General features: G+C 46.4%; 1 protein-coding gene across 2 annotated transcripts in view; it reads right to left on the bottom strand.

Moving 5' to 3' along the window:
* nup160 (nucleoporin 160) overlaps nt 1–25,338 on the bottom strand; it is a gene marked incomplete at its 5' end in the record, with an annotated part of 37,557 nt that overhangs the window by 5,537 nt on the left and 6,682 nt on the right. Inside the window, 22 exons of one of the 2 annotated variants that reach the window (XM_083762969.1) lie at nt 895–955; nt 1,250–1,410; nt 2,387–2,492; nt 3,917–4,013; nt 4,159–4,253; nt 4,984–5,079; nt 5,882–6,001; nt 6,779–6,877; nt 7,043–7,112; nt 7,500–7,665; nt 8,072–8,142; nt 9,281–9,417; nt 9,872–10,038; nt 18,522–18,655; nt 19,442–19,607; nt 20,111–20,210; nt 21,799–21,969; nt 22,096–22,179; nt 22,439–22,507; nt 22,944–23,028; nt 23,712–23,809; nt 24,173–24,409. In XM_083762969.1, the coding sequence (XP_083619095.1) occupies nt 895–955; nt 1,250–1,410; nt 2,387–2,492; nt 3,917–4,013; nt 4,159–4,253; nt 4,984–5,079; nt 5,882–6,001; nt 6,779–6,877; nt 7,043–7,112; nt 7,500–7,665; nt 8,072–8,142; nt 9,281–9,417; nt 9,872–10,038; nt 18,522–18,655; nt 19,442–19,607; nt 20,111–20,210; nt 21,799–21,969; nt 22,096–22,179; nt 22,439–22,507; nt 22,944–23,028; nt 23,712–23,809; nt 24,173–24,409 (2,590 nt within the window). The remainder of the gene's footprint in view (nt 1–894; nt 956–1,249; nt 1,411–2,386; nt 2,493–3,916; nt 4,014–4,158; nt 4,254–4,983; nt 5,080–5,881; nt 6,002–6,778; nt 6,878–7,042; nt 7,113–7,499; nt 7,666–8,071; nt 8,143–9,280; nt 9,418–9,871; nt 10,039–18,521; nt 18,656–19,441; nt 19,608–20,110; nt 20,211–21,798; nt 21,970–22,095; nt 22,180–22,438; nt 22,508–22,943; nt 23,029–23,711; nt 23,810–24,172; nt 24,410–25,338) is intronic. The other variant, XM_083762970.1, reaches the window with a different exon arrangement.

Genomic DNA, 25,338 nt, shown 5'->3' with positions numbered 1-25,338 from the left:
ATGGCCATACCTGGATCATTTGAGACTAGGTTCATGGTGTTGCTAAGGTTTGATGGCCATACCTGGATCATTTGAGACTAGGTTCATGGTGTTGCTAAGGTTTGATGGCCATACCTGGATCATTTGAGACTAGGTTCATGGTGTTGCTAAGGTTTGATGGCCATACCTGGATCATTTGAGACTAGGTTCATGGTGTTGCTAAGGTTTGATGGCCATACCTGGATCATTAGAGACTAGGTTCATAGTGTTGCTAAGGTTTGATGACCATACCTGGATCATTTGAGACTAGGTTCATGGTGTTGCTAAGGTTTGATGGCCATACCTGGATCATTAGAGACTAGGTTCATAGTGTTGCTAAGGTTTGATGGCCATACCTGGATCATTAGAGACTAGGTTCATGGTGCTGCTAAGGTTTGATGACCATACCTGGATCATTAGAGACTAGGTTCATGGTGTTGCTAAGGTTTGATGACCATACCTGGATCATTAGAGACTAGGTTCATAGTGTTGCTAAGGTTTGATGACCATACCTGGATCATTTGAGACTAGGTTCATAGTGTTGCTAAGGTTTGATGACCATACCTGGATCATTTGAGACTAGGTTCATGGTGTTGCTAAGGTTTGATGACCATACCTGGATCATTAGAGACTAGGTTCATAGTGTTGCTAAGGTTTGATGACCATACCTGGATCATTAGAGACTAGGTTCATGGTGTTGCTAAGGTTTGATGACCATACCTGGATCATTAGAGACTAGGTTCATGGTGTTGCTAAGGTTTGATGACCATACCTGGATCATTAGAGACTAGGTTCATGGTGTTGCTAAGGTTTGATGACCATACCTGGATCATTAGAGACTAGGTTCATAGTGTTGCTAAGGTTTGATGACCATACCTGGATCATTTGCAAACTCTCCATCGCAGTTCCTCTTTGGCGATGCTCCTGGTCGTTCATACTGTGTTAAGTAAAAGAATATATAGACAGTATATACATTTTAAAGTTCTGTGTCATACACGGTAGGAGAGCAAAATATTTATTTTTCTTATTTCTTTTGTGTTAAAGGGCACTCAATCTCGGGACAAAATATGACATGCAGTAAGCAAGTATTTATCAGCTGTAATCAGCAGAGATGGAAACATGACATCCAGGTGACCAGTTCTCAGATACACAATATAACTGGTCTGTGCGTGTGTGTGTGTGTGTGTGTGTGTGTGTGTGTGTGTGTGTGTGTGTGTGTTTCCATCCATACCACGGCTCCAGAGGCGGGCTGGACGATCCATGCGTATTCAGATCTGATGAGGCGCAGACAGTTGAGCGAGGCCAGGTAACAGTTGACCTGCTTCTGGAGGCCTTGCTGTGTCCTCACCTCCCTGCCCAGACGCATGCCGTACTCAAACATCACCGTGCCCGCTGCAACACACACACAACAAAGGTCTGCTCAGACACCCAGACGCATGCCGTACTCAAACATCACCGTGCCCTCTGCAACACACACAACAACAAAGGTCTGCTCAGACACCCAGACGCATGCCGTACTCAAACATCACCGTGCCCTCTGCAACACACACAACAACAAAGGTCTGCTCAGACACCCAGACGCACGCCGTACTCAAACATCACCGTGCCCGCTGCAACACACACAACAACAAAGGTCTGCTCAGACACCCAGACGCACGCCGTACTCAAACATCACCGTGCCCTCTGCAACACACACAATAAAGGTCTGCTCAGACACCCAGACGCACGCCGTACTCAAACATCACCTGCCACAAACACAACTAGGTAACCAGCTCAGTGGCCTTTACTTGTGGTTAGAGTGTCCGCCATGAAACTGGGAGGTGGGGGTTCGATCCCCGGCCGGGTCATACCAAAGACTGTACAAATGGGACCCAGAGTGCCTACAGTACGTGCTTGGCACATATTTAACCGTCTGCTTGACATGGTGTTTTGCAGGAAGCCAGAAATTACATTGTACAATTAAGTAGTACATATCCAAGACTCGTCAATAAATCAATTTATTGATTGTATAATAAGTTAGCTCATTTTAGAAATAAAGTCATTTTTATAGAATTAGACGTTGTCAAAGTTCAAAACCACAGCGATTGCATGCTAGGAAATGTGACGTACCCAGACGAGTGGTTATGGTTACACAACACGAGATGAATTAATGTGAAATTAGCTGTAATGTATGTGTGGGTGTGAGAGTATGTGAGAGGGAGTTGCAGTCGTGATAACACTCATCATCAGGCTCTGCTGTAAAATAATACCTTTCCTGTAGTTGTGTCTGTTGATGTGGAAGGCTGTAATGTATGTGTGGGTGTAAGAGTATGTGAGAGGGACAGAGATGTAGTCCTGATAACACTCAGGCTCTGCTGTAAAAGAATACCTTTCCTGTAGTTGTGTCTGTTGATGTGGAAGGCGTACAGCAGCTCATAATAGTTGTGGGACATGAGATCCACTGCCCTGGCTCTGGACTCAATGATACTGACCACCTGTTGCACACACACACACACACACACATTTGAACAACGGAAACGTAGGTGTATGTTTTAAAGTTCAGCCTCTGCCTATAAATATTGGTGATAATTGTCACGTTGAAACACGGATAGCAAAGAGTGAGCGAGATCAGGTCCACCGAGAGTTCTTCCAACATTGTCTAACTACATGTCAGGTTACTGATGACTTTTTAATTAAAACTCTGCTACGCTGCCAAGAGCTGCACCGATGCCAAGTTCACGTCCACACACGCACAGTGTAGATTAGAATGTAGATCATGCATTAGGTCCTGGTTGGAGAGAACTAAAGAAACCGAAAGTAAAGAAGTGCCCCTACATTTTATTCTATGTAGTGCTGCATGATTCTTGCTCAAATGTGAATCTCGATTTTCTTCCACAAGAATCGTGATCACGATTCTCACACAAGTCGCAAGACATGGCCAAAGCATTTCCGGGTTTTCCAAACATTGAGAACCCCTGTGCGAGAGACAATGCAGCTTTTCCTCATTTACATGTTTTAAACTGCCGTTTGTGTGTACGTGCACTGTCAAAAGAAAAAATGTCAAGCTCAATTTATTTAGTCTGATTAATGAGAGGTAATTTCATCTGTCAAAGTTCCTTGGAATTACTCGTTTGGAACCGTCTTGTAATGGAATGTGGAATGAAATAACCTTTGGAGCCGTCAAGCAGACGGAGAATCAGGAGTAGAAACTTTGAGACCTGGCATTACTCTCATTTATGTACTGTACATCTTAAGAGCTCGTAGCGCGGCACTCGGTGCCACGCTATGAGCTTGTAGATCTGCTATCTTTCAACAGCTACAGTATAGAACAGGGGTACTCAACCGCGGACCACCTCTTTGCGGACCACCCAAAAAAAAAAAAGTTAATAAGTTAATAATATAAATAACATCAGATGGTACATTTCTCATGTGAAATTGCTGCAAAGGCCCCCAAAATGTCCCCCAAGGGCCTCCAAAATTCTGGCGCGCGCGCAGTGTGGCCTGCCAGGGCGTATAACTCCCGGCCTGATTTGGAGTTCCACTCCGGGCCTGCACTCTGCACCCCATTATTGGTTGGGTGGAAGGGGATCTGATTTGTATAAGCTTGGCTTGACCATACTAAACGGGCATAGAGCCCCGCTCTCCGAAGGACGCCACGCATGGGACCGGACCTCTGTCTTATTAAAAAAAAAATTGTGGACCTTCATCATTTCTAGTTGAGTGAACTAGACTAACACTAAAACATTCCAGGTGACACAAATGTAACTCAAACTAAAATGGAAACTATTCAAGAGACTGAGACTAAAACTAAAACAGAAATGTGCTGCCAAAAACCACACTGGTTCCAGGCCACTCAAGTAAACCAGCACACAGACGGTAGACTAGTAGGCATCAACCAGGAGGAGGTGCGGAACGGTACCTCGTCATGGAGGTTGACGTAGGAGAACTGGACCAGGTCGTGGAGCTGGGAACGCTCGCACAGAACCACCACCAGCTGCCGCAGGCAGTCCAACTGCCTGGACGGAGAGGACAGAAAGGTTACAACATCAACATACATGATCTCAGATGGCTGAAGTCTTTGACCCAAACGTTGCCTAATAAAAGTTCATATTGCAAGGGCAGACGGTGTGCATTTTTTATGAAATGTGTGCGTGTCAGTACCTGCTGGCGTCAGGGTTCTGGGTGAGGGCTTCATAAGACTGGCGGTTGTGTCCCAGGTCTAGGTGGTGTTTGAAGATACGGGTCCACAGAGCAGCCTGGAGAGAGAGAGAGACAGAGAGAGACAAATGTACTTTACCTGGGATCTCAAATATATGTAGATAGATGCAGGATTAATTGCAATAATTTCATTATGATTATGTCTGAGATTATGTATTATAGGAACATAATTTAACTGTGACGGCGATTTATGTGTTCCAGCACAGTCACCGTGTTCGATTTTAGACCTTAGAAGACTGAGTTGTTTTACTCATTTAGAGTAATCTCCAACGGAACGCCGGGGTTCTCATCGTCGGGTTCAGGGACCACCATGGGGTCCAAATGGACTCTGATATCACACAAAAAAGAAAATGTCCTGATGCGGACGTCGGCCATTGCGTTACGACGTAGCCTGACCCAATAAATAGTAGTGTAGATCTCAACCAATAAAAGTGTTTGAGGCCGTGAAACCTCGCTCAAATAGAGACTCTGCGAGCGAATATAGGAGGGGTGGTCGATGTCGCTGAACGCTTGCGGTATGTCAGGAAATAAACATGTATTCTAATGAGATTTCATCGCTCGCTTGCTCACATCGCTGGCAGTGTAGATGAGGTGTAAGGGCCGATTCATACTCCTATTTTACCGCTACAAATGATTTCGGCTCGTCAGAAATTTTCAGTATCACCCCCCCCCCCACCCCCCGAACCTCAAATGACGTCACATTGTAGGCTCTACAGAGCCGAACCGACTTTTATTCGGCTCTAAAATAGGACCTAAGGGTCTGCCTACCTGGCTCCTGACATCATTTGCAGCCTCCGTTATGGCCATGGTGGCCAACTGGATGATCAGCTCTGGCAGTCCCATATCCTCCAGCAACCTCAGCACCTGGACAAACAACAACACACTTTCAATTTGCTTCACTTATGATCCTCAACATATATCATCTCAAGTTGTCTTTGTTATATTAACCAAGTTCAACCTGGTATTCCTGTTTCGGGCATATCATTATAATTATAGTATTTTTGTTGTTTTTATTTACCCCTTTTGTGCCAGGGAAACAAATACATCTTCAATACAAGAAATAACTGTTCAGAATCTACAGCTTGGTAAGCTGCAGATAACCAACGCACCAACATAGCCAATGCAAAATGTATGCTCATCAACAGGTTACTGCCATCGGTCAATGTCACTTTTATTTGCCAATACCGATGTTGTTGACCGATAACGGCACATATCGGCCGATACCGATATGTGGCCGAGCATTCCTACGATTTTCTAAATGGTTCAAAAGGTCAAGCTGTGATTGTACCTTGTTGTAGTATTGTAACCTGGGAGTGGAAGCAGAACGTACCTTGTTGTAGTATTGTAACCTGGGAGTGGAAGCAGAACGTACCTTGTTGTAGTATTGTAACCTGGGAGTGGAAGCAGAACGTACCTTGTTGTAGTATTGTAACCTGGGAGTGGAAGCAGAACGTACCTTGTTGTAGTATTGTAACCTGGGAGTGGAAGCAGAACGTACCTTGTTGTAGTATTGTAACCTGGGAGTGGAAGCAGAACGTACCTTGTTGTAGTATTGTAACCTGGGAGTGGAAGCAGAACGTACCTTGTTGTAGTATTGTAACCTGGGAGTGGAAGCAGAACGTACCTTGTTGTAGTATTGTAACCTGGGAGTGGAAGCAGAACGTACCTTGTTGTAGTATTGTAACCTGGGCGTGGAAGCAGCCTCCTCATCCTCAGTTCCAGACAGTCTTATGAGAAAGTCTTCCTTCTCCACCTCCGTCGATGCTTCCTGGAAGCACTGCAAAGCCTTTGAAGAGAACATGCATTCAGAATATCAGCTAGTAATGAGGTTCCTGCAGACTCCAATATCTTGGCCATCTAATACATATAACATGTAAAAAATATTAATAACTGTGATTGTTCAATGAGACTACAACAGACGTATCGCCGGGACAACGTTTTACTGTGAGAAAACAAAGCTAAGCTAAAAATAAAACCTCGACTCTGAAAAAGGCAGCTTGATGAGATAATATCTCCAGCCATTATTCACTTACTCATAAGCTAGCATAATTGTAAGCGTAATTTGTCTGGTAAAGGACATCAACTATGATTTAACTTGTTGCTAGTGGTTATATTAATTTCTTGAGTTGACTATAGAAGCAGCACCATGCAGGAATATGGCCCAGGTTTCCAGACACTGCTGGAACCTACAATAGATCACACTGAAAGCCTCCGCTCCTCAAACACCCATCTTCTCCCCGTCCGTCCCCCACACCAACCTCCAACCATGGGCGACCGGGCCCTAACCCTAACCCTTTTTAATAAAGCTTTTCTCTAAACTTGTTTTACTGCTAATGATGTCGCTTACGCTTAAGCCTAGCTTTTAATCTCTGTAGCACTTTGAGATTTGTAAGAATGTAAAGTGCTTTATAAATAAAATGCATTATTATTATTATTATTATTATAATGAAAATAAGGCTAAGTTTTTAACACAATGTTTAAATGTAATCTGGGAAAGGCGCCAACACAGCCACCATCATACAGCAGGGGCGTGAAATGTGATGTCAGATGAATTACTACTAACCTTGTGACCCTCTCCATTGGCCAGGTAGCACTGTCCCAGCATGAAGCGACTGGAGCCCACGTTCATCTGACACCAGGGCTGGATCAGCCTCACATACTCCTAAACACACACAGGCACATTAACCCAGTGGTTCTCAACCCATTTCATATAAAGGTCCTTTAGGTCATTTATTCAGCATTTGAGCCACGGACCAACATTTGATGAGATTTAGCCAAAACTTATGTATGATCATTGTTGATCAAAATAAAATGACAGGAGACCAACCTGTAGCTGTGCGTATTGGCAGTTGGCCATCAGACATTCAGGGAACTGGAATCCCGGGTTATTGGGCCATCTGGGAAGGACACTGGTTAAGGTTTATATTGTTAATGCAGAACACAACCTATATATATATATCAACTGACAGACGGCGTGTATAGAATGCTTGAAAGCTGCAAATCCATAACTTTTAAGTGTAAAAGAAAAAACGGTCCACACGCCTCACTCTTCTCCCTCCTGGCTCCAAAACGATGGAATGACCTTCCCATCGCAATCAGAACTGCAGACTAACTCCCAATATTCCACCGCAGTCTGAAAACTCACCGCTTCACTCTTAGCTGTAGCACTTGCACTAGCCTCGATGACCTTACAGGCGTATGTATGCAAATGAAAACTATTCAAGAGACTATGATTAAAAAAACCTAAATGTGCTGTGAAAATCAACAGTGGTACTGAAGGATACAGGAACTGTGCTAGCAGGTTGACGATGTTGGACACGATGTGGGGCCAGTGGAGCAGGGCGTTGCTCAGAGCCATGGGGCTCTGCTGCTGGCTGTAGATCTGGGAGATGATGGCCTTCCTGGCCACAGTCTGGTAGAAGAGCTCCACCACCGTCTGAGGACTCAGCACTGACGAGGGAGAGAGGAGGGATGGATTTATTGAAACCAGTAGCATTAAAAAGCAAGCTACAGGCGACATGTGCGCAGGAGAAGGACAGGCAAGTGCCCGACGTAGTGATAAAAAAAACCCACACATGAATCTTTGTGCTCCAGTGAGTGTTGTCTAGGTGTGTCCATGACCTACCTGAGCCTGTCTAGGTGTGTCCATGACCTACCTGAGCCTGTCTAGTAGTGTCCATGACCTACCTGAGCCTGTCTAGTAGTGTCCATGACCTACCTGAGCCTGTCTAGTAGTGTCCATGACCTACCTGAGCCTGTCTAGTAGTGTCCATGACCTACCTGAGCCTGTCTAGGTGTGTCCATGACCTACCTGAGCCTGAGCAGTGAGTGTTGTCTAGGTGTGTCCATGACCTACCTGAGCCTGAGGTGGACAAGGCCGGAGAGTCTGACAGCTCCAGGACGGAGAGGTGCTGCAGGTTGGCGTCTCTGAAGGAACACAACAACCTACATTTAGGTGCTATTTACACGAGGATGGTGTTCATATAAAACGTCAAAATAAAGTATCGTTTGCTGCTGTCATTTAGACGAGAACCGTGTTCTCAGGAGGTGAAAACGCAACGAAGTGAAACCGCCTCCCAGAGTGGAAATCTTTGAGAACGCCGTTCCCTCTGGTCTCCATATAAACAGGCAAAACGGTGAATCCGCAAAACTTATGACATCATGGCTCACGTTGGCTCACAGCGCATATGTTTATTACATTGATGCAGAGCCATATCATTATGATATAATGGAGTTCCTGAACAAGCCTCCCTCCTCGCCTACAAAGTGATGCTCATCAGCGATGCTGAATGTAAAACCATGATGTAAATAAAAAGCCTTGTGATAGACGGCAGCCGCGGCAGCAGCGTTTATTTAATAAATATATATCATTCCGTGGCGCGCCCAGAGCAGTGTTGCGCCGCTTGCATCTTCTTCTTGTACGTGGGTGACCTGTCTATTTGGCAGCCCGTTATCGCCACCTAGCGACAGTATAGCATAATAGCACATTATATCATAACGTGTGCGTTCTCGTGTAAAGAGTAAGAAAAAATTTGAACGCAACGGGACTTTGACGTGTTATATGGAGATGGTCGCCGTCTAAAAGAGGCCTTAGTCTCGCGTAGCCAGACAACTATTCCACAATCTCCGAATGCTATATATAGTCTGGGAATATAGCCCCCATGAGCCGAGTAACGGAAGCTGCCATTTCCGTTCACGAAAATACATTTTTAAAATATCTTTAGAGCTTTTTTTTTTTTTTTCCTCTGCTAAGCAACAAGCTATATATGCTTAGATGTCTTCTATTTATATTAGGATAAATGTGTGCGACGGTAAAGACGAAACGGAAGTGGCGAGGAGGCTCCACTTCCGCTGTATATTTTACTCATGACAGCTCCTCCGTTGGCTCAGACTGTATGATGAAGCGTTTGGAAATCGCGGAGGCAACAGTCTGGTAACGCGAGACTAACTTACATTTAACACTTAATGCGGATGCAGGAATTGTGAGCGCCTCAATGTTAAATTGTCTCATTTTTTCCAAATTGTAAAAAAACCAAAACATCTGTAGTTATCTGTGTGTTCCTACATGGTGTCCATGGGGATGGAGGAGGCCAGGCTCTGGCTGATGTTCTTGAGAAGATGGTAGGAGGAGAGGAGCTGAGAGATGCGAGGGATCTGGTCCTGTTGGAGCTGCAGCAGCTGTGCACCACCTCCCGGAATCATCTGAATACGCACACAGGAGTTATTAGGAATTATGACAATTTGCCAGCATTATTTACTAATACTCAACACACTGGCAGAGAACTAACATCATTTGAATAGCCAAGGACAGAAGTTTTTAGATCCACCAGCCACTGTGGCTGATAGACTAGAAAGGTTTCACAAAAATGTGTACAATTATGATAAATGATAAATAAAAGTGATTTCAGTCTTCTCAGACAACTCTTAGAATATATATTTATTGAACATAATTTAAATTTAGCATATATATGAAGCATAGTTTGGCGTCAGGGCTCTGTCTCTACTCTCTATTCATTCCCTGTAGCATTCATAATATTTTAGTTAAGTTAGAAGCCAAATAGAATTACAGGGAATTGATTAAGACCCCAGGGCGGATCTAGAAACAGAGCCTACAGGTGGATGCGTGCGTGCGTGCGGTAACGGTCGGTCTACTCACGTTGTCTCCCAGGTGGAGGTAGAGTTTCTGAAGGATGAGCAGGTCTCTACAGAACAGAGCTCTGGTCATGGCCATGTGACAGACAGCCTGACAGATGACGCTCACAGCCGTGCTGCTGCCGTACAGCTGGGACAGGCTGATCCGAACGTTCTGGCTGCTGTGACCTGCTGTCAGGAGGAGACCAGAGGAGATACAGGTTACAACCCATTCTGTGACCTGCTGTCAGGAGACCAGAGGAGATACAGGTTACAACCCATTCTGTGACCTGCTGTCAGGAGGAGGAGATACAGGTTACAACCCATTCTGTGACCTGCTGTCAGGAGACCAGAGATACAGGTTACAACCCATTCTGTGACCTGCTGTCAGGAGGAGACCAGAGGAGATACAGGTTACAACCCATTCTGTGACCTGCTGTCAGGAGGAGACCAGAGGAGATACAGGTTACAACCCATTCTGTGACCTGCTGTCAGGAGGAGACCAGAGGAGATACAGGTTACAACCCATTCTGTGACCTGCTGTCAGGAGGAGACCAGAGGAGATACAGGTTAAACCCATTCTGTGACCTGCTGTCAGGAGACCAGAGGAGATACAGGTTACAACCCATTCTGTGACCTGCTGTCAGGAGGAGACCAGAGGAGATACAGGTTACAACCCATTCTGTGACCTGCTGTCAGGAGACCAGAGGAGATACAGGTTACAACCCATTCTGTGACCTGCTGTCAGGAGGAGACCAGAGGAGATACAGGTTACAACCCATTCTGTGACCTGCTGTCAGGAGGAGACCAGAGGAGATACAGGTTAACCCATTATGTGACCTGCTGTCAGGAGGAGACCAGAGGAGATACAGGTTACAACCCATTCTGTGACCTGCTGTCAGGAGACCAGAGGAGATACAGGTTAACCCATTCTGTGACCTGCTGTCAGGAGGAGACCAGAGGAGATACAGGTTACAACCCATTCTGTGACCTGCTGTCAGGAGGAGACCAGAGGAGATACAGGTTACAACCCATTCTGTGACCTGCTGTCAGGAGGAGACCAGAGGAGATACAGGTTAAACCCATTCTGTGACCTGCTGTCAGGAGACCAGAGGAGATACAGGTTACAACCCATTCTGTGACCTGCTGTCAGGAGGAGACCAGAGGAGATACAGGTTACAACCCATCCTGTGACCTGCTGTCAGGAGACCAGAGGAGATACAGGTTAAACCCCATTCTGTGACCTGCTGTCAGGAGGAGACCAGAGGAGATACAGGTTAAACCCATTCTGTGACCTGCTGTCAGGAGGAGACCAGAGGAGATACAGGTTAAACCCATTCTGTGACCTGCTGTCAGGAGACCAGAGGAGATACAGGTTACAACCCATTCTGTGACCTGCTGTCAGGAGACCAGAGGAGATACAGGTTAAACCCCATTCTGTGACCTGCTGTCAGGAGGAGACCAGAGGAGATACAGGTTAAACCCATTCTGTGACCTGCTGTCAGGAGGAGACCAGAGGAGATACAGGTTACAACCCATTCTGTGACCTGCTGTCAGGAGACCAGAGGAGATACAGGTTAAAACCCATTCTGTGACCTGCTGTCAGGAGGAGACCAGAGGAGATACAGGTTAAACCCATTCTGTGACCTGCTGTCAGGAGGAGACCAGAGGAGATACAGGTTACAACCCATTCTGTGACCTGCTGTCAGGAGACCAGAGATACAGGTTACAACCCATTCTGTGACCTGCTGTCAGGAGGAGACCAGAGGAGATACAGGTTACAACCCATTCTGTGACCTGCTGTCAGGAGACCAGAGGAGATACAGGTTACAACCCATTCTGTGACCTGCTGTCAGGAGACCAGAGGAGATACAGGTTAACCCATTCTGTGACCTGCTGTCAGGAGGAGACCAGAGGAGATACAGGTTACAACCCATTCTGTGACCTGCTGTCAGGAGGAGACCAGAGGAGATACAGGTTACAACCCATTCTGTGACCTGCTGTCAGGAGACCAGAGGAGATACAGGTTAAAACCCATTCTGTGACCTGCTGTCAGGAGGAGACCAGAGGAGATACAGGTTAAACCCATTCTGTGACCTGCTGTCAGGAGGAGACCAGAGGAGATACAGGTTAAACCCATTCTGTGACCTGCTGTCAGGAGACCAGAGATACAGGTTACAACCCATTCTGTGACCTGCTGTCAGGAGGAGACCAGAGGAGATACAGGTTACAACCCATTCTGTGACCTGCTGTCAGGAGACCAGAGATACAGGTTACAACCCATTCTGTGACCTGCTGTCAGGAGGAGACCAGAGGAGATACAGGTTACAACCCATTCTGTGACCTGCTGTCAGGAGACCAGAGGAGATACAGGTTACAACCCATTCTGTGACCTGCTGTCAGGAGGAGACCAGAGGAGATACAGGTTAAAACCCATTCTGTGACCTGCTGTCAGGAGACCAGAGGAGATACAGGTTAAACCCATTCTGTGACCTGCTGTCAGGAGGAGACCAGAGGAGATACAGGTTACAACCCATTCTGTGACCTGCTGTCAGGAGGAGACCAGAGGAGATACAGGTTAAACCCATTCTGTGACCTGCTGTCAGGAGACCAGAGGAGATACAGGTTACAACCCATTCTGTGACCTGCTGTCAGGAGGAGACCAGAGGAGATACAGGTTACAACCCATTCTGTGACCTGCTGTCAGGAGGAGACCAGAGGAGATACAGGTTAAAACCCATTCTGTGACCTGCTGTCAGGAGGAGACCAGAGGAGATACAGGTTACAACCCATTCTGTGACCTGCTGTCAGGAGGAGACCAGAGGAGATACAGGTTACAACCCATTCTGTGACCTGCTGTCAGGAGACCAGAGGAGATACAGGTTACAACCCATTCTGTGACCTGCTGTCAGGAGGAGACCAGAGGAGATACAGGTTACAACCCATTCTGTGACCTGCTGTCAGGAGGAGACCAGAGGAGATACAGGTTACAACCCATCCTGTGACCTGCTGTCAGGAGGAGACCAGAGGAGATACAGGTTAAACCCATTCTGTGACCTGCTGTCAGGAGGAGACCAGAGGAGATACAGGTTACAACCCATTCTGTGACCTGCTGTCAGGAGACCAGAGGAGATACAGGTTACAACCCATTCTGTGACCTGCTGTCAGGAGGAGACCAGAGGAGATACAGGTTACAACCCATTCTGTGACCTGCTGTCAGGAGGAGACCAGAGGAGATACAGGTTACAACCCATCCTGTGACCTGCTGTCAGGAGGAGACCAGAGGAGATACAGGTTAAAACCCATTCTGTGACCTGCTGTCAGGAGGAGACCAGAGGAGATACAGGTTACAACCCATTCTGTGACCTGCTGTCAGGAGACCAGAGGAGATACAGGTTAAAACCCATTCTGTGACCTGCTGTCAGGAGACCAGAGGAGATACAGGTTACAACCCATTCTGTGACCTGCTGTCAGGAGACCAGAGGAGATACAGGTTAAAACCCATTCTGTGACCTGCTGTCAGGAGACCAGAGGAGATACAGGTTACAACCCATTCTGTGACCTGCTGTCAGGAGGAGACCAGAGGAGATACAGGTTACAACCCATTCTGTGACCTGCTGTCAGGAGACCAGAGGAGATACAGGTTAAAACCCATTCTGTGACCTGCTGTCAGGAGACCAGAGGAGATACAGGTTACAACCCATTCTGTGACCTGCTGTCAGGAGGAGACCAGAGGAGATACAGGTTACAACCCATTCTGTGACCTGCTGTCAGGAGGAGACCAGAGGAGATACAGGTTACAACCCATCCTGTGACCTGCTGTCAGGAGGAGACCAGAGGAGATACAGGTTAAACCCATTCTGTGACCTGCTGTCAGGAGGAGACCAGAGGAGATACAGGTTACAACCCATTCTGTGACCTGCTGTCAGGAGACCAGAGGAGATACAGGTTACAACCCATTCTGTGACCTGCTGTCAGGAGGAGACCAGAGGAGATACAGGTTACAACCCATTCTGTGACCTGCTGTCAGGAGGAGACCAGAGGAGATACAGGTTACAACCCATCCTGTGACCTGCTGTCAGGAGGAGACCAGAGGAGATACAGGTTAAAACCCATTCTGTGACCTGCTGTCAGGAGGAGACCAGAGGAGATACAGGTTACAACCCATTCTGTGACCTGCTGTCAGGAGACCAGAGGAGATACAGGTTAACCCATTCTGACCTGAGATCAGATTCATACGAGGTTTCCACTGGACACACACTGGTCTGATTAACCCATTCTGACCTGAGATCAGATTCTAAAAAATGTCAGTAGTTCTTAGATTTTTCAAAAATAGCAGACCTACAAGCTCGTATCGCGCCACTCGGTGGCGCGATATGAGCTTGTAGATCTGCTATTTTTAAATAGCTAAAGCATAACATGATGCTGACACCAAAATGGGTGCCCGCCCAGAATGGGTTACAACCCATTCTGTGACCTGCTGTCAGGAGGAGACCAGAGGAGATACAGGTTACAACCCATTCTGTGACCTGCTGTCAGGAGACCAGAGGAGATACAGGTTACAACCCATTCTGTGACCTGCTGTCAGGAGGAGACCAGAGGAGATACAGGTTAAACCCATTCTGTGACCTGCTGTCAGGAGGAGACCAGAGGAGATACAGGTTAAAACCCATTCTGTGACCTGCTGTCAGGAGACCAGAGGAGATACAGGTTACAACCCATTCTGTGACCTGCTGTCAGGAGGAGACCAGAGGAGATACAGGTTAAACCCCATTCTGTGACCTGCTGTCAGGAGGAGACCAGAGGAGATACAGGTTACAACCCATTCTGTGACCTGCTGTCAGGAGGAGACCAGAGGAGATACAGGTTACAACCCATTCTGTGACCTGCTGTCAGGAGGAGACCAGAGGAGATACAGGTTACAACCCATTCTGTGACCTGCTGTCAGGAGGAGACCAGAGGAGATACAGGTTACAACCCATTCTGTGACCTGCTGTCAGGAGGAGACCAGAGGAGATACAGGTTACAACCCATTCTGTGACCTGCTGTCAGGAGACCAGAGGAGATACAGGTTAACCCATTCTGACCTGAGATCAGATTCATACGAGGTTTCCACTGGACACACACTGGTCTGATTAACCCATTCTGACCTGAGATCAGATTCTAAAAAATGTCAGTAGTTCTTAGATTTTTCAAAAATAGCAGACCTACAAGCTCGTATCGCGCCACTCGGTGGCGCGATATGAGCTTGTAGATCTGCTATTTTTAAATAGCTAAAGCATAACATGATGCTGACACCAAAATGGGTGCCCGCCCAGAATGGGTTACAACCCATTCTGTGACCTGCTGTCAGGAGGAGACCAGAGGAGATACAGGTTACAACCCATTCTGTGACCTGCTGTCAGGAGACCAGAGGAGATACAGGTTAAACCCATTCTGTGACCTGCTGTCAGGAGGAGACCAGAGGAGATACAGGTTACAACCCATTCTGTGACCTGCTGTCAGGAGACCAGAGGAGATACAGGTTAACCCATTCTGACCTGAGATCAGATTCATACGAGGTTTCCACTGGACACACACTGGTCTGATTAACCCATTCTGACCTGAGATCAGATTCTAAAAAATGTCAGTAGTTCTTAGATTTTTCAAAAATAGCAGACCTACAAGCTCGTATCGCGCCACTCGGTGGCGCGATATGAGCTTGTAGATCTGCTATTTTTAAATAGCTAAAGCATAACATGATGCTGACACCAAAATGGGTGCCCGCCCAGAATGGGTTACAACCCATTCTGTGACCTGCTGTCAGGAGGAGACCAGAGGAGATACAGGTTACAACCCATTCTGTGACCTGCTGTCAGGAGACCAGAGGAGATACAGGTTAAACCCATTCTGTGACCTGCTGTCAGGAGACCAGAGGAGATACAGGTTAAACCCATTCTGTGACCTGCTGTCAGGAGGAGACCAGAGGAGATACAGGTTAAACCCATTCTGTGACCTGCTGTCAGGAGGAGACCAGAGGAGATACAGGTTACAACCCATTCTGTGACCTGCTGTCAGGAGGAGACCAGAGGAGATACAGGTTAAACCCATTCTGTGACCTGCTGTCAGGAGACCAGAGGAGATACAGGTTACAACCCATTCTGTGACCTGCTGTCAGGAGGAGACCAGAGGAGATACAGGTTACAACCCATTCTGTGACCTGCTGTCAGGAGGAGACCAGAGGAGATACAGGTTAAACCCATTCTGTGACCTGCTGTCAGGAGGAGACCAGAGGAGATACAGGTTACAACCCATTCTGTGACCTGCTGTCAGGAGGAGACCAGAGGAGATACAGGTTACAACCCATTCTGTGACCTGCTGTCAGGAGACCAGAGGAGATACAGGTTACAACCCATCCTGTGACCTGCTGTCAGGAGGAGACCAGAGGAGATACAGGTTAAACCCATTCTGTGACCTGCTGTCAGGAGGAGACCAGAGGAGATACAGGTTACAACCCATTCTGTGACCTGCTGTCAGGAGGAGACCAGAGGAGATACAGGTTAAACCCATTCTGTGACCTGCTGTCAGGAGACCAGAGGAGATACAGGTTACAACCCATTCTGTGACCTGCTGTCAGGAGGAGACCAGAGGAGATACAGGTTACAACCCATTCTGTGACCTGCTGTCAGGAGGAGACCAGAGGAGATACAGGTTAAACCCATTCTGTGACCTGCTGTCAGGAGGAGACCAGAGGAGATACAGGTTACAACCCATTCTGTGACCTGCTGTCAGGAGGAGACCAGAGGAGATACAGGTTACAACCCATTCTGTGACCTGCTGTCAGGAGACCAGAGGAGATACAGGTTACAACCCATCCTGTGACCTGCTGTCAGGAGGAGACCAGAGGAGATACAGGTTAAACCCATTCTGTGACCTGCTGTCAGGAGGAGACCAGAGGAGATACAGGTTACAACCCATTCTGTGACCTGCTGTCAGGAGACCAGAGGAGATACAGGTTAAAACCCATTCTGTGACCTGCTGTCAGGAGACCAGAGATACAGGTTACAACCCATTCTGTGACCTGCTGTCAGGAGGAGACCAGAGGAGATACAGGTTAAACCCATTCTGTGACCTGCTGTCAGGAGGAGACCAGAGGAGATACAGGTTACAACCCATTCTGTGACCTGCTGTCAGGAGGAGACCAGAGGAGATACAGGTTACAACCCATTCTGTGACCTGCTGTCAGGAGACCAGAGGAGATACAGGTTACAACCCATTCTGTGACCTGCTGTCAGGAGACCAGAGGAGATACAGGTTACAACCCATTCTGTGACCTGCTGTCAGGAGACCAGAGGAGATACAGGTTACAACCCATTCTGTGACCTGCTGTCAGGAGACCAGAGATACAGGTTACAACCCATCCTGTGACCTGCTGTCAGGAGGAGACCAGAGGAGATACAGGTTAAACCCATTCTGTGACCTGCTGTCAGGAGGAGACCAGAGGAGATACAGGTTACAACCCATTCTGTGACCTGCTGTCAGGAGGAGACCAGAGGAGATACAGGTTACAACCCATTCTGTGACCTGCTGTCAGGAGACCAGAGGAGATACAGGTTACAACCCATTCTGTGACCTGCTGTCAGGAGACCAGAGGAGATACAGGTTAAACCCATTCTGTGACCTGCTGTCAGGAGACCAGAGGAGATACAGGTTAAACCCATCCTGTGACCTGCTGTCAGGAGGAGACCAGAGGAGATACAGGTTAAACCCCATTCTGACCTGAGATCAGATTCATACGAGGTTTCCGCCGGACACACACTGGTCTGATGAACCCATTCTGACCTGAGATCAGATTCTAAAAAATGTCAGTCGTTCTTAGATTTTTCAAAAATAGCAGACCTACAAGCTCGTATCGCGCCACTCGGTGGCGCGATACGAGCTTGTAGATCTGCTATTTTTAAATAGCTAAAGCATAACATGATGCTGACACCAAAATGGGTGCCCGGTCAGAATGGGTTAAAACCCATTCTGTGACCTGCTGTCAGGAGGAGGAGCAGGAAAATCCAGATAAGGAAATCCAGGTACATTTTGCACATTAAGACTTGGAAAACATCTATGTCACGCTAGCTTTTAACCACTTTGACTTTAGCCATTATTTTAAACTTTAACTATTTTTTAAGTGGGTTTGATATGAGTTTTTAACTCGTATCTTTGCTTTTGGGGTCCCTGGACCTTCGCTTCCTTTCCTCTTTAAATAGTCCTTGGCTAAACCGAAAGAAAGCAGCAAATGAAAAATAAATTAACACTAACTTTCTCTAATAATCTAAAACATAAACCTTTGTTGAAAAAAACAAAACAAAGTTGTATATTCAACTTAATTCAAATATCACTTATTTTTTTGTTTTGTTGTGATAATCCTCTCTACTATAGAGTGTGCTGACCATATAAGGAGTTCCTCCCTGTCCCCAGTTAACCCCTGGGGGTCAAAAAACCTTAGGTTTCGATTTTGACTCTCTATCCTGATTGGACGAAAGGCTGGGTCCCACAGCCAAAAACGAGACCTAAGGTTTTTTGAGTGAAATCACTGAATATACCTTTAATGTTCTCTCGGAATCAGAATCTCTGACCCATTTGTAAATATTTTCCACTGTTTATGCAGCATTGCAGACATGTTGGAATAAAACAATCTAAGGTACCTGGTGGTAGGGGCACCTCCCCGGCGCCCTCTGTGTCCGTCTCTAGGTCCATCTGGCTCGCCAGGACAAACATGGCCGACACCGGGTTCCGAACGTTCTGCAGTTTGTCCTGGATGTCACTTATTACGTTGTCACTGTAGAGACATTAACACAACATTAACACTCATCACTGTAGAGACATTAACACAGAACGGGTGACACTTATCACTAAAGAGACAGAGACACAGAACGGGAACATGGCTTCGTTAACACATTAGCAGGCAGGCCAGGCAGAGCCCACTTGAACACAGATTATCTAACTTTTCTTTTCCCCCACGATTTTGCAGCCCATTTGTTCACCCAGTGTCAATTATCTAATGTAATCCTGGGCGCTACACTTCCTCTGCCAACCTGGGGGGGCAACAGACTGACCTCATGCTTCCTTCTATGCATGAAGAGTCGAAGCAGCTTCTTGTCACCTGACAGTTTCCCCGGCCGGACGTAGCGCATGGAAGGAACACGTTATTCCAACCAATTCCTTTCCCCTCCATCAGGCGCCCCGGCTGGCCAGGGGGAGGTAGTTTAGTGACCAGGATTACTGCATGTTTTTGTGAGTGTACCTACCCTAGGGGACACGGGGAGAACATGCAAACTCCACACCCTTTCACCAACCCCGCCTCCGGTATGGGCACTGATAACACGGAGGAGAGAACACGCCCCCAGTGCCCACAGCGGGAATCGAACCCAGGACCTTCTAGCTGTGAGGCGACAGCAGATTATCTAACTTTTGATTTGAGCAGCTTACATCCGATTTCTAACAAATCTACAAGATCAGACTAAATGCTATGGGTTAAAACTCCACACGGCTTTTATTAATTGCTCTTAGTCTCCTCATCCCGACCCTATTGGTCAAGGTGGTGCGTCAAACCCTACATACTGACATGTCAGTGGCCAGCAGGTTGTCCAGGACCAGCTCTGCTGCCCTCTCAGGAGACTGCAGGTGTTCCAGGGCTTGCTCCATCTCGTAGGCCATGTCTCCGGTCACGGCGTCGCTCAGCAGACGCAGGCACTGCACCAGCTGCACCACGTCGTGGCCCAGCTCTGCGTCTAGGAGAGTCAGGACAGGACGGGAGACACAGGAGGGTGTGAGGAACCAGCTTGTAATAAAAACCAAGTGGTAATTTTTCAGCACCAGCCCAATGGTTACTGGTTAAGCTATAGTGTCGCAGTCCCGTCCCCTCGAGAGACCCGGAAAATAATTCCCAGTTCCTTTTCCTCAGACTTTTCAAAAGGTTTTTATTTAAAGACGTTTACACTGCGGACAAAGCCAACTCGAGTTGTATCAAATCATGACAATAAACACAATGTTTTGGGCCGAACAAATAACGGCAGGTTACAACACCTTTGTTGTTTTTCTTCTTGTTTAGTCCAAAATATTGTGTTTGTTGTCATGATTTGTCACGACTCGAGTTGGCTTTGTACGACGCTTAAAAGGTCTTTAATTAAATACTTTTTGAAATGTCTATGGGGAAAAATGCATTGGGAATTATTTCCTGGGCCTGGCGTCGTCATGAAAGGGGGCGGGACGGCGACGCTCTATTAAGAGTTACCTTCAGTTATGGGAGTGTCGTCCTCTGAGAAGAGATACTTGTCGTTGGAGAGGTAGAGGTGGTCCACCGCAAAACATGGCAAGAGGAAGGACACGAAACCCTGCAACAAAACCCCAGTTCCTTCATTCACATTATAATAGACCACTTTCTGCTACAGTACTAGCTGGCATTCGTCATCATGCTTTTATTTTTGGATATTACAGGAAATGAAGAGGGGGATGGGAGAGGGAGACATGTGAAACATTTATCTATCCAGAGCCAGCAGTGGTCAACGCACTATCCTCACTAAAAACGCCGGGACAACACTCCACACGTCCCAAACTCTTCTCCCTTCTGGCTCCAAAACTGTGGAATGCACTTCCCATTGCAGTCAGAACTGCAGCATCACTCCCAATCTTCCGCCGTAGTCTGAAAACCCACCTTTTCAGACTCCATCATGGCCCATAGCACTTACCCTACCCCCTTAGATAGCATTTCTGTAGACTTTAGATAGCATTTGATACAGACTTATAGCATGTTATGTAGACAGCACTATAATTGCATTGTATGTAGTCATAGCACGTCATGTATAGCATAGTAGTATAGATGTATAGTTTATATGTTTAGCTTCATTATATAGATATTCCACTGTTACTTTCTTAGCTTACGCATGTTTCTTGATAAATGTTTTTATGTGATCTATTCCCATGCTTTTTTTGTTTTTGCTTAATGTAAGTCGTTCTGGATTAAGAGCGTCTGCTAAATGCCTAAATTGTAAATTGTTATCCAGTCAGCCCCGTGTTTACGATCTCTAAAGTAGGGACGCACCGAATATTCGGCCACTCAAACTATTCAGCCAAATAGTGGTCAAAACATTCATATTCGGTTTGGTTGATTTTAGTGCCGAAAGGAAAACTGAATAGTCAAAGAACCGGGGTTACCTTTCGTAAGCTACGGTTTGGTTGTGATGACGTGATGGAAATGTAATCATGTATTTTGCCATTATGATGTAGCTCTACAACAGGTACGGCCATGACAGCAATGGTAAAAAAAAATCTTAAAAAAAAAAGATATTCGGCTAATCGGTATTCAGTTTTCGGCCAACTGTTTTCTATATTCGGGGTTCGGCCAAAAATGTTCCATTGGGCTCATCCCTACTCTAAAGCCAAATTCCAATACCTCGGCCACTCGCTCACTCACACTCGCTCACTCCAGCAATAGCATGGCAAATGACGGTGAAATTGGTGACCTGCCAAATATGTGACCATCTTGTTCACACAACTATTACATGGAAGTCTTTAAATACATGGCCTAAATACAGTTAGGTTGAACTCTGCTAATGAACAAACTGCAACAATTGACATTAGGACACATTTACATTATGTGATTGTCTACACGGTTGTCACATATTTCAGCAGGTCACCAATTCCACCATAACACCACCTTGCTGGAGTGACTGAGTGCGAGTGAGCGAGTAGCCGAGATTCTGGGTATTGGAATTTGGCTTAAGGGTCCTTTCAGACAGGTGTGCGTTTATTTTGGCTACACAGAGAAGTTCAAGTGCGATTACACAATCGTTGTTTCGTGGGCGCGGTCACTCGTCTGAAAGGACCTTCATGCAGTGCCATTTACGCTGATGAATAATTAACAGGCGAGGTGTCTGAGCCAATGACCTGTTGATTATAGGACCACCTCTTCAACCAACGTACCTTCTTCAGCAGGCAGACCATAGAGGTCTGGGGGCTGACGGTGAGGCCCAGGGGCATGGACAGAGCCTCCTGGTACTGCAGACAGCAGGCGTAGAAGCGCGACCAGAACTCCACCTGGAGTTGACGGTACTCCTCCTGGGAGAACTCAAACTCTGTCACACTGCTCTGCAGCTAGAAGAAGAAGAAGACACAGAGGGGAGGGTTATGTGCGATTGTTATTTTATATTATAAATATCGTAACAACAACATAAGGAATATGTAACGGAGAAGAACAGGACACAGCAGACTGGGCGGTACCTCGTTCTCCACGGCTACGGTGACATCTCTCTTCAGCTTGTCCCAGGAAACATCGATTATTCTCTCCGAGCCTCGTCTGTAGATCTGCAACACCGGGTATAGAACATTTAGCCAGGGAGCCACAGGCCCAAAGGCTCCATGGTTAAGGATTAACCGTAGTTAGTTTGACACACACAAATAACACACATTCTGCTTTGGACAGAATGTGTAAAGGTTTTATTTAACGGATACAGGGTTTAGTTCCGACACTACTATTGGTTCCGACAGTCATTAGACTGACAACCTACAAATCTTTTAACAATATAGCGTATAATATCTCTTCAGTCAGAGGGACTCTTTTTACCTGCAGTGCTTTCACGATGGCGGAGGCCGTGAAGCGCAGAGGGGAGAAGAGCACCTCCAGATAAGTCTCCTGAAAAAATAAATCAAATACTACTAAACGTGCACAGGCCTGATGACCGCTTTAAAACACAGACATTTGGTACTTTCTATATTTAAGAGGAAGGCTGAGGTGGGATTAGGATCTAGTAGTCCGTTTAGGCCCCTTTTCCACCAAAATGACTTGGGTTCTACTAGAACTGGTTCCATTCTACATTATTGGAACCGGTAATTATTTCACGGAACCGGTGGCCATTTCTTTATGTTCCAGTTCTGAACCAACTTTTAGGGTTCTGAACCACTCTGAACTGGTTCAATATTATGCGGGGGAAAAAGTAACTGAACCGGTTCAACCCTGGTGGAAAAGGGTGTTAATAATACTCAAAACAGCAGATCAAAACAGCAGATCTACAAGCTTGTAGATCAGAGCCCAATTGTAAATTGTGGTGGTGGTACCAGGGCTTGCTTACCCTGGGATCTTGGTCCACTCCGATATGGACTTCTTCCTCTGGTGGTGGTTGAACAAAGACCTGGTTCCACTGACCTGCTGTGTTACTGAACACACAAAACACATCGTATGTGTGTCAGAAACATCCCCCTGTAACATTAAAAACTCATACATGAAAGACTTCAGATGCAGAGATATTAGAGATGCTCCGATCGATCGGCCAAATGACTCATACCATTTAAGTGGTATAAAAGTAAATCGGATAGTTTAGTATAATATAGTTTTGCGTCTTTGTGACGGGCCTAAACATTCTCCCCTTCCTCCCCACACACATGGGAACAGTTTTGGAAATATTCAAATTTCCCCCTTGCGCACAAGGTCGGTATGGGCCCCAAAAAACCTGATCGGAGCACCTCGTTTTAACCCGTCTGAACTCTTAACCCATTCTGACCCGAGATCAGATTCATACGAGGTTTCCACTGGACACACACTGGTCTGATTAACCCATTCTGACCTGAGATCAGATTCTAGAAATGTCAGTCGCTCTTCGATTTTTCAAAAATAGCAGACCTACAAGCTCGTATGAGCTTGTAGATCTGCTATTTTTCAATAGCTAAAGCATAACATGATGCCAACACCAAAATGGGTGCCCGGTCAGAATGGGTTAAGTAACAGTTTGGTGGAGTTTAACACACCAGCTAGTTTCACATAAGTTTTCAGTCGCAGAAAAAGTTGAATATATATACACAATATGTCTATAGCGGCATTTTGACTCCAAGTTCAGACTTACTGTTCGTAGTTGATGTATTTGACTACGGTGGTGTTTGCATCGTCCACCCACAGAGCCCAGATGTCAGTGGAGGTCAGAGCGAAGTCCACCAATGTCTCCTGTTTATGAAGAGACAGACGGTCAGTCAGGAAGGGACAACGTGGTTAGGGGCACACGGGCACAGAACGGCCTGATCAGCGAGTGCCCACTTTGATACCCGGCCTGTATGTACACATTTTGTCTGGCGTTTCCAGACTGTTTTCAAACGCTTCCATCAGACAGCCTGGAGAACGGAAGCTCTGATCATGAGCGAGTGATAAAGCGGAAGTGAAGCCTCCTCACCACTTCCGTTTTGTCTTTACAGTCGCGCAGATGAAAGAAATCTAAGCACATACAGGTATAGCTTGCTGCTTAGATGGATAATCACCTGCGTGGTGAAGAGCTCTGGCGGTCAGTAGGTATGAAATGGAACAACAGCGTACCTGCGTGGTGAAGAGGGAGGAGATGTGCTCCAGGCTGCAGCGGTTGTCCGCCCTGGCCAGCTGCAGCACGGTGAACTGTCCTCGGTGAGGCACGGCCAGGTAGACGGCCAGACACAGCTCGGCGCTGGTGTCGCTGAAGGACAGACGCAGCTTGTGGCCCTGACCCGCCACCTGCTTCACCCCCTTACAGGCTGGCATGTACTCCAACATGTCCACCTCCAGGAGACAGGCCTGGACCTGCATGGAGGAGACAATATTACTACAGGATATTCATTCAAACAATATTTTTAATAATTTTAAAGTAGAAATAAATAATGGGGGCATACCATTTCTTGGTATGAAATCTTATACCCCTAATAAACTGAGCTGAGCCAGAAGGCAATGCTCTCTGTCTACCGAGCAATATTCGTTTCCTACTCTCACCTATGGTCATGAAGTGTTCCTACTCTCACCTATGGTCATGAAGTGTTCCTACTCTCACCTATGGTCACGAAGTGTTCCTACTCTCACCTATGGTCATGAAGTGTTCCTACTCTCACCTATGGTCATGAAGTGTTCCTACTCTCACCTATGGTCATGAAGTGTTCCTACTCTAAAACGCTTTTAAAAACACATCTGTATGGCAAGTGTTTTTCCTAATATTGTTTTTTATTGTTTTATTGACCTGTTATTTTCTTCATGCTTTATTATATCTGATGTCCTGATGTTTTGTTGTTTTTATGATTACTGTTTTTATAACCTGTCTGTAAAGCACTTTGTAACTATACGTTTGGAAAGGTGCTATACAAATAAAATTCATTCATTCATTCATACTCTCACCTATGGTCATGAAGTGTTCCTACTCTCACCTATAAGGTCATGAAGTGTTCCTACTCTCACCTATATGGTCATGAAGTGTTCCTACTCTCACCTATATGGTCATGAAGTGTTCCTACTCTCACCTATATGGTCATGAAGTGTTCCTACTCTCACCTATATGGTCATGAAGTGTTCCTACTCTCACCTATATGGTCATGAAGTGTTCCTACTCTCACCTATATGGTCATGAAGTGTTCCTACTCTCACCTATGGTCATGAAGTGTTCCTACTCTCACCTATGGTCATGAAGTGTGGGTCATGACCGAAAGAATAAGGTTGCGAATACAAGCGGCCGAAATGAGTTTCCT

This window comes from Protomyctophum parallelum, assembly GCF_964188405.1.
Source record: "Protomyctophum parallelum genome assembly, chromosome: 4".
NCBI lineage: Eukaryota > Metazoa > Chordata > Actinopteri > Myctophiformes > Myctophidae > Protomyctophum > Protomyctophum parallelum.
This window is presented reverse-complemented; position numbering and strand designations above follow the sequence as displayed.